Genomic DNA, 14,127 nt, shown 5'->3' with positions numbered 1-14,127 from the left:
GGTTTTAGCATGAGACCTGTTTTCTGTCAGTTTGGTTTAAGCTTAGCGCTGGATATCTAGATTCTTATTTATTATTTCAATTCAATTTTATTAGCTACCAATGCTATCAAGAACAAATATTGCATTTAAACAAACAATACAATGTACATATATACTAGAAAAATACGATTATTTACAATTTATTAATATCATCCGGAAGGGCAGAAAAGGGGTTAATAATGACCTTATAGGCGAGAGATTGAATGGGGAAGGGTAAAGTATAGAGGAAGCGGGAAGTCATATATGCAGAGATTTCAAGGTACACTTGTAGTTTAAAAGTTGTCTCGTACCAAATATAAAGACTGCAGGACCTGATAAACAGTGACAGCTTTGAACTAATCATATACAAATTATATTCTTAACTAGAAAGCCACTCCGAGAGTGCATACCTCCGCCTACTGTAATCAAACGAGTTTATTTGACAAGAAATAGGTTTTTTGAAGTACTTGCATCAAAAAAGGTTCACAATAAATCATGGAAAAGTAGTTCTCGAAAATACAATTTCAGTTTACTTAACACTAGCAGGTCTGAAAAGTATACTAAAAAGTTGTCCAGAATTGAGATTATGGTCCCAAACGGTCCTAAAATCTGTATATTCATTCATCAAACAAACAGACAAACAAACACACGTGATCGATTACATATACCTCTTTGGCGGAGGTAAACTACAGTATAAGTGCAAACATTGTGTTTGTTATATTTGGGTCTAGTGTATTTCTAAAGATGAAGGCAAACACAATCATCTATTGCTGCAACAGGCAATATCAAGTTCAGAGTTAAATGAGTTGGCACTATTTAATCAGATTTGAACACACTATGGAAGCCAAAGTGGTCTAATAGTAGAGTCTTTATCAGAAGAATTTTGAGTTAAAATCTCTTTTTATTAAATGCTCTTAAAGTTTCTTGCTTGTCAAATAAATGTTTAAAGGTATCCTAAAGTTATTGTTGTTATACTGTGCTAGACAATCTTGGGTATTGCTTCATCAATATTATATCAAGTGTACCAAAGACTCATTAAAGCCCATTTGTACTACCTGCCTCAAGCAAAAACTAGCGTTATTTATAGTTTATGTGAACAGTATCACTCAGCAATGGTCAGTACAAGATGTTATACAACACTACCGAAAGAATGTTCCCTTCACACTTTTTCCATCCCATAGGTGCAGCCAAGAGAAGGGGCCTAGTCAAATTTAGAAATTTACAATGAGAAGTTCAGTGAACAGCATTTTACCATTGTTACCATCCTTCACCAACCTCAACCCCCCCCCCCCCCCCCCAGAATGGGTGCATTCTGAGATGTTACATAAAAACAAAAGGGGACAAATAATACTGCTTAAGAAACATAACCTCTTTTGCATAGGCAATTACTTACAGTCTAGGGCTCTTTGAAACATGTCAGTAAATAATAGTAGCCTCAGGAAAGTGTGTGAGGATGTGCTGCATGAATGTAGCTAATACTGTACTATACTTATTGTGTTTCCAGGGTTATATTATGGAAAAATATTCTCCATGGTTATATTAAATGCAATAAGGCAACTACCAGCATTTTTCACATTATATTTGCATTAATTATGGTGGTATACACTAAATATCACAAGTGTTGTTTACTAGCGATCGGCAGATAGTGTATGAGAGAGCACATCGGATGTTTTGACACTTCGAGTTCTACTGTAAGACCAACGATGGAAGATGGCCTATAATTGGAGACAATTATTGTCCAATGGCCTGAACCAAATTGCTGAATGTTGTGCAGGACCCTATTTGTCGTTTCAAAATGGTAGGCTAGCTTGTGAATACTGGTAGCACTGCAGTGGCGTAACAGCTATGAGCACTCATTTGCTAAACCCAGGGGCCCAGAGCTAGGGGCCCAGAGCATGGATAGTCCAATGCAACTACCCAGTGTTGGAGACGAGTGCTAAAACGAGGGGCCTTTGTCCCATGCGTTATGCCACTGTACTGTAGCACTATTGATTGGCATTTTTTAGTATGGAACTATTAGAAATATTAGTTCTTGTCTACTCTCTTGACCACTCACTGTATGGTTATCTTATTTTTAATAAGTTTGATTTTAAAGTTTAATTTCGCTTGGGCAACTTGTTTTTACTTACCTCCTCCCCCCACACACCCTGACCACTAGAGCAGTGCATTATTGGTAATATCTGGCAAATACTAAGTAAAAGTACAAAAGAAATTGATATAAACTGATATCACATGACTGGCTGAATATGTTATTGAAAATAAACTTGTGTACATAGAATTCACAATATAGGTCACCCTACCCTGCTAATTATCATTTAACCTTTCCTTTGAACATTGGTGACATTTTATAAAAATTGTTGCCATGACATTTGAAATATCATCCTCTGTTTTATGTTTTTAATATACCGTGCTTACGTTTTATTGTAGTTCAATGTTTAAATGCCCTTTAGATGAAAATACTACTGAGTCTACAGCAATTTAGAAATTGTCAAGAAAATCATTACAGTATTTCATTTATTGTATTGATACAGACTTTTGGTTTTAGTTTCAATTTCAATCTTAATGTGGGGATCCAGGTACTTATTTTCTTTTGCGCAGGGAACAAGGAGAGGGAGGGGGAAATGAGGTCAACCATTTGAGGTCAAGGATGTAATTGTATTTAGATTGAGGTGGGCATATGGACACCCACTTTCAAAGTTTTCGACTTAGCCTAAAGCTTAATTTGAACACAGCACTTTTGGATTCTGAATGTTCAGGTCTAGTTTCTTGACAGTGACACCCACCCCTAGCCCTCTTCAGCTACAGGGCCCTGCTTGTTGAAGTAATCCCTGTACACAGAAAGGGTAGAGAATCGCTCAAATTGTTATGGGTTTACTGATGACACAAAAAACGATTAATTAAGATCATTTTATATTTGTGTATACAGTACTGTATCCATATTTTATATTTCCAGTGTTTTTATAATTTATATGAATTTACAAAATAACAGTTTACATGTAACATCACTTTATTAATGTATTAATAAGATTATACTCTAAAGCTTAGTAGAACCTAACCTCTATTAAGGGAACACCTTTGGGACACAAATAGGTGTGTCCCCTAAATAGATGTGTCCCCTAAATAGGGGTGTCCCCTAAATAGGGGTGTCCCCTAAATAGGGGTGTCCCCTAAATAGGGGTGTCCCCTAAATAGGGGTGTCCCCTAAATAGGGGTGTCCCCTAAATAGGTGTGTCCCCTAAATAGGGGTGTCCCCTAAATAGGTGTGTCCCCTAAATAGGTGTTTGCTGTATTGTTGATGCACTTCCCCTTGTTCGTTTCACAGGAAAGAGTCCTCTTAATAAGTGTGTCCCATGAATAGAGGTGTCCCAAAGGAAACTTTATACTGTATTTAATGTTGTTTTAAATTATAATAGTTTGTGTCATAAATAGACATATGCAATATTATAGCTGATTACTTGTAATGTATTCATAACATGTCGCATGACATCATGTGGCATTCTAAATTGGCCAATTTCAGGTGTAAACATCGGATGCAAGTCTACAATAATTGTTTCTTTTCTGACTAATGACGTCAAGTATTACGTCGGCATACAACTGCATACACAAATTACTCAAAGAGATTTATGTCTGAAATTCTCCAGCAGAAGTCTAGTTGTTTTAGCGATCAAAATATTGTATTTTGAAATTTTGACAAACAATCTTACTATAGTGTTTTCATACCTTTTGTCCTTACAAAAAAAACAAATTATTAAAGACCCCTTCCCTGCAATTTTGGACGTTTTTTGGAAAATAATACATATATATCACTTTAAAAACATTAAACCATGTCTTTCCTTGTCTTAAATGTACGTTTTATGGTAAATTATGATAAAAAGTGAGAAACAATGCACTACCTAAGTAGCTCGCGGCGATCGACCTCTCGTGGACGGTCTCAGGCCTAGCCTAGCTAGGCTTAGTTTTGTAGGCCTAGCTGGTAAACATCGGTAACGTACGAACATCGTACGCTAGCTATATACCTAGCCTGACGTTGTATAGTTGCTGCATTAATTATCTTTCTATTTTTGCCAGACTCCGTTGATACAAATTGGGGAAAACCCGGTATTTTCGCTGAAAAGTTAGGAGTCTTCCATTTGTTTTGGCTTCACGATCGATCGAAAAGTGGGCGAATTACAGGTGAAAAACAACAATATCAATCCGCGCGCAATGCATTTTGGGATTTATAGCGGGCCGCTATAATTATTAAAATCGATTTATTTTTCACATTTTTAACCGTTTAAAGACGAAAAAAGTTATCGCAATAGGACCATATAGTATTATTTTTACATTAAATATAGTTTGTGATCTTAAATTAGATCTAAAAAACGTAGGGAATGGGGCTTTAAGCCATTTTATTTCTTTGAATTGAAAATTACAAAGATGTGTTAAATATTAAACTATTTTATTGTATGCAGAGACTGCTGTATGTATTGGAATTTGTTGAGTTTCAATTCAAACTTGATAGCAACATGGAGAATGCAATGGCTTCACGCCCCCGCCCCCCCCCCCCCTCAAACTTGATAGCAACCTGGAGAATGCAATGGCTTCACAATTTGAGTCATCATAACAGCATGTACTTTTATCAAAAGCTTTGTTTTAATAATAATGTATCTATTATTATAGTGACGTAAAGCCATGGATTAAAGATTACACATTCCCTGGTTGTAAAGACTTTAATTGAGAAGGATAGCGATGTCAATTTGCATAAATATACACAAATCACATTAAGTCTGTATTGATTGATTATTCATTATCTAGCCTGTGATAAACCATCTAACTGTAAGGTTTCACTCAACAGCAATCGACTGCCAAAGGCAGGGGATGTGAATTTTGAACAGTGGTGTATCGCAGGGGGAAAGGGCCCCTGGTTTAGTACTACTATTAAAGGGGCCCACCAACGCTGGTAGTTGCATTGGGCCTGCTCATGCTTTGAGGCACCCTTAATCCCTGGGGTCCCTAAGTTTAGCCAATGACCGCTCATAGCCATTACCACACTGATTTTTCATTGTTTTCAGTGATTTTTAACCTATTTTTCTTAAATTACATAAATCTGTTGAGAAAATAGATAGGGCATAATTTATGTTTTTCTTAAGAAATTCCATCAATCAATATTAATAATTAAGAATAGTTTCAAAATTAGAATATTCGATTGAATACATTTTTCTAAAGATATTTGTCATGGCAGTAATAAAATTTATGATCAAATTGTTTTTGATCTACTAAGTGTTTACAATGCGTAGTAGGTTTGACAAGAATCGTGCAATATGCTTTATTTATGATGAACAAATCACCCAGTTGACTTTGCTCATCTGCATATCCTTTCAAAGACCGAATCAATGAGGTGTTTTGATTTGATTGTGTGGATCTTACTGTAGTTTCATAAATTGTAAGCTGAGTGATATTTAATGGGAGTGGAAATAATAGTTTGTTTTAAATAATGAAGTAAATGTATAGATTTACTTGGATTTATTTCATTTATCCTTTGATATAATATCTCAAAAGAACAATCACAATTTTTCAACATGCTTTGTTTGCATGAGTTGTATTCAATATTTAGGGCCCCCTTGATTATCAGCTTTTGCCTTTATTGTTGTCATCCTCTGTAAAACAAGTTTAATTGAAAATGATACAAGGGTTCAAACATGCATCCAATTCAACTGACTACATATGCTTTCACAAGCTACAGTAGTTGATTTTTTTTAAAATTTCATTTATATGCCGCTTTTTACAAAACAAACATCAAAAATCTTAATTAAAAAATGCAAGAAACACAAGATACTACACAACATCAAAACTCTTAAATAACAAATATAAGACACACAAAATAAAAGGTCGTTTGTTGTTAAAATGATCCAAGATATTTAGAGCATCGAATACTGAATTTAATGTATACATTAAGATAATATAAGACATTTAGTCTGTATCAAAAGGGTAACAGTCAGAGAACAGTTTGTAAGATAAATTATAGACATTTTTATTTCCAAGATACAAGTACGTCAACATACATTGCTTTTCAAATAATAAAAGAAAAAAACAAAACAACATGTCATTTCAATAAAGCCATCAACATAAACATATCCCATCACATAGCCAACTGTCAGAGAACAGTATAAGCGTTACTGTACAGTACAGCATTTCCATTTTTTGTTTTTTTTTTTTTAATAATTATAGACACAATACATTCCTGCTAAATCTGAAATGACAGATTTTATATAATAATTCCCTGGTGCATGTTATTTTATTTATATATAATTAGTTATGCAACCCTAACTCCATCATGTCGACAGTCTTGCATTGTTGTAAAATCAGAAATTATAGCAAATCATAATGAGAAAACTGCAATGCAGAACAATACGCATCATTGCTCACACCGTGTTATCCAAGTCATGTGACTCATCAGCAATTTTATTGTTTCTCACAGGGTATGCATCAGATTTCCAATCGCAAAACAGAGCCACCATGGACCACGAACTACCTAATCAAGAACTGATCAAGTGCGTCGTCGTCGGTGATAGTTCGGTAGGTAAGACGAGGTTGATTGTTGCGCGGGCAACGGGGCAGGTGATGCCACGTAATCTTTTGACGCAGACTCATGTTCCGTCCGTTTGGGCCATTGATCAATACCACAGATGCCAGCAGGTAAGACATCATAAGGTTCTTGATTTTTATTATAGATCAGGTCAAAGGTTGCCTATGAATTATCAATATTATTAATGAATATAAAAAAGATTAATAGAAAGCACAATAATAAATTTGTTGCTCATAGACTATAATAAGAATATACTTCTGAAATTAAGAAGAGATAAATTGAAAAGTTGAAAATTGTACTTCTGTACAGTAATTGATTATATTCATAAAGACAAAGCAGATTTTGCGATAAATAGTTCAATTTATACATATGTATTTAGATTTTATTAATACTTAAAAACCAAATGAAGTAATAAACAAGAATAGTCAATGTTGTAACGGCTATGAGCGCTCACTGGCTAAATCTGGAATTACAGGGGAGGGGGCCCTCAAGAAGGGCCCAAAGAAAACAACAGGCACACCTAAACCAGGGAATCAGGCCTCTGCGTTACACCATTGCTGAAAGAACTTTTTCAATTTTTTCCGAACAGCTTTTCAAACATTCTTTGCTTTCCCCAGGCCTGTACATTTGTTATACACCGGTGGCCAATGCATATGTGTATGCATTAAACCTGTTCACATAGAGACTCATGGCCTAGCCTAAAATTCCTTGACTACTGAAAAAGATTACTATTAACTTTGCAAAACACCTTTTTTAATGAAATATTCACTCACAGTGAATATAAAAGTACCTTATACTATTTTATTTTCTGGTTTTCTTTTCAGGTTCTGGAGAATTCATGGGAAACAGTTGATGGCGTTAGTGTTAGTTTGCGATTATGGGATACATTTGGGGACCATGAGAAAGACCGAAGATTTGCATACAATGGGTAAAGTCACCACACTTCCTTTAAAAGACAGATCTGCCCTTTTACCTACATTTGTTATTAGCCAATTAGACGGAGGGTTAAGTATGCACTGATTTAGGTTAACATCACATTTAAATTGGGTTAATGAGAAGAAACAAGAAATTAATATTAATACAGAATTGAATAATTTTGAAAAGAATTCTGTATTTGATAGTATATAGTAGTACAGTATTGAGTGAAGTATAGAGTGTTGAGTGCAAAATGTGAGCAAAGAGAGATGTGCTAATAAGGAAAGTGTGACATATTCAATGGTAAGTTTGATTTTTTTGTGTTGCAGAAAAGTATGGCACTGAGGAAGTACAACATTGAAGAACCATTTTAATCAAAGTAGGATTTTGAAGAGAGTGGGACATTGAGGGAAATAAATATTGTGGATAAGGGTATGAAATTAAAAGGGAAGTTTGATATGAAAACAGGGTTTATTGATGGCAGTGGGACACTGCAGGAGGTTTGATTTAGAGAAGAGTGGGATATTGAGGGAAGTACAGTAGGAGGGTGTTGACAGTGAGTTCATTTATTTCATCCAGTTTATTGAGGAATTGGAATGTAAAATGTTGAACGAAGTATATCTAATATAATATTTTGCTTAATTATGAATACTTGTCATGTTATACTTCACCTTTATATTATATTTCATTTTAAACCTGCAGCTTTCGCTACACAGGATAAAATTCTTGGCTTCATGTTTACATATTCATAGATTTTACAGATCATTTCCTAAATTCAAAAAAAATGCATTGTCAATGTGTGTTCAAGGTTTTGAAAATATTTTATGTTCGTTCAATAGAAATAGATAATAAAAATGATGATTAATTTCTGTGCATTATTAACTACAGTACCTGTATATTCCAAGGTCATCGAACTATAAATCTTAACTAGATTTGAACTCGTCACTTTGACTAGTTCTGGTTATCCGCGCAAACGCAACCATGCACATACTTAACCATATGAACCTCGACAATTATTATGCCATCCTATGACATGAAATAAATATGTTTACAGTGCTGAATTGTACCTATTATGTAGCATATATCATATTACAGTATTTTACAGAATAAACTGTATAATGTTATATACAGTGTAGCATAGACAAAATTACGAGACCCATCTTTTAAATCCAATTATTAACACAATGACGTCATCAAATTGACATATAAAGATAACAATTTTAGAAGATAATTATCTAAATAATTACATTATTGCAAATTTGAAGAATTTTGGGCACGTAAAATTGAGATGCGCTCTCGTTTAAACGCAATGAACTTTTACGCAAGAGATGAAAATACCACTTTTTGAACTCAACTAGCCATATGATGACGTCACAACATCTGATTGGCAAAATATTCACATGAATTCGTATCTACAATCAAATAGCTTCCAGAAAACGTATTAATCATGATTATCACTTTTTATTCTAACGAGCTATAACAGATTGAAATTTACTGTAATGATAAAAATAAGTGACCCACGTTATGCACGCTTTTAATCATGATGACGTCATCACAATTTTAAAAATGTTAAATCATGCGAAAGATAATTGATTGACCAAAACAATATAAAAAACGGAGGGAAATGGAATAAGGATAAGTGCAGATGCGCTCAATTAAATGTGATGAGCTATGACGAAAAAGACAAAAATCCTATATTTTATATTCGAGTGGCCATATGATGACGTCACAATGTCCAGTTAGCCATATTGATCCATGATCCGATATCTACAACTCATCAACCTCCAGATTATGTAATTAAAAAAAAGTTCACCGTGTAGTTTAGAATCTATGACTGTTTAAAAAAAGGCTTAATTTTGGCGAATTTTTTAACTTTTTCATCAAAAACGCGCACAAATTGTCCAATTCGACGTACTCGTATGACGTGATTTTAAATCGAAATTGTTAGACAGTTGGTCAAATTACTAGAAAAGACTGGAAAAACATAAATCACGCGAAAAAAAAAGGTTTTTAGCGCTACGTGCGCACCGCGCGCGTAAAAATATGCGCTCACGTGGGAATTTTTGACATGCTTAAAATGATATGAAATGCGTAGAAAGTTGATTAGAAATTGATTTTGCGCATTCCGAAATTTTAAACGTGCGTGCGCGCGTAACTTTTTGTGAAACGTGCCATTTTTAATCCATAGAAAGTTTGCTCTTGATATGACTTAAATTTTCACCAAGCGTCAATATAAAATGACTTTTGGTTTTTAATCTATGATCAATCATTGAAATTCATAAAATTGCACGTAACTTACGCTGCGCGACTCTAAAGTAAAAAAACGAAATGTCCTGCACTTCTACAGTTAAAGGTCAATCTTCTGACAAAATTATACGATGTAATGTTGATAAGAATTTGAGATACACGTGACACAAAATTCTGGGAAAGAAAGAAGAATAAGATAGAAAAAAAAAAAAAAGATCCTTACAATAACAAGGGGTTATCCGCCAAGTGCGGATAACCAATTAATTTGATAGCCAGAATAAGTACCAGAGGGTATAGTAAGTGTAGACTAGTCAATCTAATTCATTTTATACTTGGTTCATGCATAAATCAATGACTCAATGTAATGCCATTGAATACTCCATTGCAACATCTCTAATACATTTTTTTTTTATAAGATGAGACATTTTTGGGTCCCAAAAGTGTTCCCTTAATAGGGTTCTAATATTATTTTGTGAACAATAATGGCTGCACAGATTATCTATAGGCCCCGGGAAGAGTCAAATTTCACTCTTCCCCGATATAGTGTTTATATAATTTATTTCTTTTACTTATACTACTTTATGTTATTACTCTATGAATGTGATTTCCGAATTAAAGATGAATTGATTGATATGTGTTGTATTCATGTTTTATTCAATTCTTATAGTGCTGATGTCATTGTTCTTTGCTTTTCTATTGCTGATCCGATTTCTCTTGCGAATGTTAAACGTGTGTGGGCATTGGAGATTAATCGAGTGTGCCCTCGAACTCCAGTCATCCTTTGTGGAACAAAGAATGATTTACGTAACTCAGAGGTACAGTTATTGATGAAAGATCGTAGCAAATTCAGGTAATGTTATATTTCTTGTTGAAGTATGTTGCCTGGAATGGATAAGCCATGAGTATACAGTAAAATAATGACATGTTCTCAAGAAAGTTGTGCTCCAAAGGCTTTCAATTGAAATAAGATTCCAGCACAATTTAAAAAAAGCCTTAGATACTGTATGTTATGTATTTAAAAAAAATCCATGTAAAAATTGTTCATGCTATAATGCTCTGCTGTGAAGAACGTTTGTGCTCAAAAGGCTTTTTAATGGGTTAAAGAATCTAGTATATATCTGAGCTTTTCACTGGAAAAAAGTTATACTCCCTGCAACCATCCAATTTACCATTTCATGATTAAAGATTGTCATGCTTCAAAAATGGCGGTGAACATGAGAGTAGGTAGCCTATTGTATGGGATTTAAGATTTTAAATGTACTAAAAGTGTCCTTTCAATCGTTCCTGCAGTTCCAAGAGTTATACAAAAAATTTATCATAATTGCATTTTCTAGTCACCATTGTACACGACATCGATTATTTGACCCCAAGAACATCATACTGCCAAGTTATGGGAGACAGACTGCAAAAGACATCGGAGCATACTATTACGAGACGAGTGCATTCAAGCAATACGGGATCCAAGAAATCTTCAGCAGTGCAATTCGTGCAGCGTTGATTCATCGTCGACACCACCGTTTCCTGCAGTCTAACTTACGCAAGGTGCAGCTGCCATTACTCCAAGCTCCTTACCTACCAGACAAGCCTGGTGAACCTCACGTGCACATACCAGAGTCAACATTTATGCAAGAGATTGGCAACCTGCTGGCTGATACAACGTGTGCTGATGTTGTGTTTCTCACTCAAGGCCAGATTTTTTATGCACATAAAGTAGGTTGCACAATCTGTAGTCGCTAACTTAGTAGAGCAGTACTCCATTTTCATCTTCTATCTCTTTGTTACATAACAGCTGAAAATTATCTGCTTGGTGGCTTTGTATCTTGTTCACTACTTTGGTTCCATTCTGATATTTTATTACAAAAAAATTTGTTACTACAGTATATATACAGTTTACATGGTGAATTCACTAGTAATGTTAGGTTTGCAATACACCATGTGTTTCTTAAGCTCTGTCTACACTATCAAAGTTTATTGACACCAAAAAATGTGCCCATACATTATCACTACCATATTTGGGTACATCACACTTTTTTTGTCAAATTAGTTTGATAGTGTAGACAGAGCTTAAAAGGCATAAAATACGGTTGTGAATGTCTCCACCAAAACATTAAAAAATTCTCAATTTCATATTATTTCCTTTTGGTGTACTGCACATGTAACTTTTAATTCTCAAAAATAATGTATTTGTTATTTCTATATATAGATTATTTTGATATCAGCATCAGATACCTTTCAGCAGTTATTTATGATGGATCTATCGGAACAACTTGATAGCAAGCCTGCTTCATCAACAACTGTCTTGTCTGCTGCCGACAATTCGCCACAATTGACTGATTCCTCCTTACAATACCATAATGCATTAAACAAAACATCAACTCAACAACCAGAAATGGATGGAAAAAATACAGATGATCTCATTACAGAATCTGATGTGATCAGTTCTGATGTTGACAAAGAATCTGATTCTGACATAAGAACTAATCCTTCTGAGTCTGCCCAGTCCATCCAAAATCCACTTGGTAAATCCCTCGACCACGAAGCCTTCCATTCCATACACTTGCAACAGACGACAGATCCCATTACCGGTAAACCGTTCCTGCAGCATTACGTTGTTTTAAAACCGAAGATTACGCCCGATGCCTTCAAGATGGTCTTGGAGTTTATATACAAAGGATTGTTGCCCAGTAAGGGATGTCTGCTGGATGTGGAAACAGCATCTAACCTGTTGGAGTTGAAAGATCTAAGCTATGCCATAGTCAACTTAATGAAGGATCAGGATTACCTTAATCAACCAATCATAGATGATTTTATTGAACAGAGAACAACCAAGCTTTATGATTTTTGTCTCAATCAAGGCATGTTATCAGGTAAAGTATATGTTTTCTTGCAGTTATTTATAATCCATTTTCCTTGGAGATATGTGAAGTTCAGTAGAACCTCTCCTTTGGGACACTTTCTACTGAAGAGAACAAGAGGCAATATATATTTTAACTCTATGGCCAACACCATTCAGGAAACACTCTTATTTTGGGGACTGATGATGTCCCCTTAATACTTGGCAACAATCCTGTTTTGGTTGGGAGACTCCATATTTTAAACTTGTCTCCCAGCCTAACATCTCTTCCTGTTTTCCACATTTTTCTCCCGGATTACAAAGATAACTGAATTTTGATGTATGTATATGTTGTTTCTGCATTGAAATAAACAAAAAAGTTCACACACAACCAAATTTATGATATTTAAGTCATTGTACGACTATCTGAGGTCATAATTTCTTTATTTTTTTTCGATTTTGAAGAAATCAGTGTTATGATAAAGACACAAAAGCTTGAGTAGAATCTTGACATAGAGACCTAAGGCCCTGGTTAATGAACCCTATGTTGGCCTCAGTGGGGTGTGACATAGAGACCTAAGGCCCCTGGTTAATGAACCCTATGTGGGCCTCAGTGGGGTGTGACATAGAGACCTAAGGCCCCTGGTTAATGAACCCTATGTTGGCCTCAGTGGGGTGTGACATAGAGACCTAAGGCCCCTGGTTAATGAACCCTATGTTGGCCTCAGTGGGGTGTGACATAGAGACCTAAGGCCCCTGGTTAATGAACCCTATGTTGGCCTCAGTGGGGTGTGACATAGAGACCTAAGGCCCCTGGTTAATGAACCCTATGTGGGCCTCAGTGGGGTGTGACATAGAGACCTAAGGCCCTGGTTAATGAACCCTATGTGGGCCTCAGTGGGGTGTGACATAGAGACCTAAGGCCTCTGGTTAATGAACCCTATGTGGGCCTCAGTGGGGTGTGACATAGAGACCTAAGGCCCCTGGTTAATGAACCCTATGTGGGCCTCAGTGGGGTGTGACATAGAGACCTAAGGCCCCTCGTTAATGAACCCTATGTGGGCCTCAGTGGGGTGTGACATAGAGACCTAAGGCCCCTGGTTAATGAACCCTATGTGGGCCTCAGTGGGGTGTGACATAGAGACCTAAGGCCCCTGGTTAATGAACCCTATGTTGGCCTCAGTGGGGTGTGACATAGAGACCTAAGGCCCCTGGTTAATGAACCCTATGTTGGCCTCAGTGGGGTGTGACATAGAGACCTAAGGCCCCTGGTTAATGAACCCTATGTGGGCCTCAGTGGGGTGTGACATAGAGACCTAAGGCCCCTCGTTAATGAACCCTATGTGGGCCTCAGTGGGGTGTGACATAGAGACCTAAGGCCCCTGGTTAATGAACCCTATGTGGGCCTCAGTGGGGTGTGACATAGAGACCTAAGGCCCCTGGTTAATGAACCCTATGTGGGCCTCAGTGGGGTGTGACATAGAGACCTAAGGCCCCTGGTTAATGAACCCTATGTGGGCCTCAGTGGGGTGTGACATAGAGACCTAAG

General features: G+C 36.0%; 1 protein-coding gene across 2 annotated transcripts in view; it reads left to right on the top strand.

The window, feature by feature from the left end:
* The window catches only part of LOC140047386 (rho-related BTB domain-containing protein 1-like), a 42,248-nt gene that overhangs the window by 20,471 nt on the left and 7,650 nt on the right, over nucleotides 1-14,127 (top strand). Inside the window, exons 3-7 of one of the 2 annotated variants that reach the window (XM_072092387.1) lie at nucleotides 6,476-6,693; nucleotides 7,408-7,511; nucleotides 10,413-10,595; nucleotides 11,080-11,455; nucleotides 11,949-12,612. In XM_072092387.1, coding sequence (XP_071948488.1) covers nucleotides 6,514-6,693; nucleotides 7,408-7,511; nucleotides 10,413-10,595; nucleotides 11,080-11,455; nucleotides 11,949-12,612 — 1,507 coding nt within the window. In that variant the 5' untranslated portion in view covers nucleotides 6,476-6,513. Of the gene's footprint in view, nucleotides 1-6,233; nucleotides 6,694-7,407; nucleotides 7,512-10,412; nucleotides 10,596-11,079; nucleotides 11,456-11,948; nucleotides 12,613-14,127 lie in introns of those variants that run through there. The other variant, XM_072092386.1, reaches the window with a different exon arrangement.

This window comes from Antedon mediterranea, chromosome 4 (assembly GCF_964355755.1).
Source record: "Antedon mediterranea chromosome 4, ecAntMedi1.1, whole genome shotgun sequence".
Classification (NCBI taxonomy): Eukaryota; Metazoa; Echinodermata; class Crinoidea; order Comatulida; family Antedonidae; genus Antedon; species Antedon mediterranea.
This window is presented reverse-complemented; position numbering and strand designations above follow the sequence as displayed.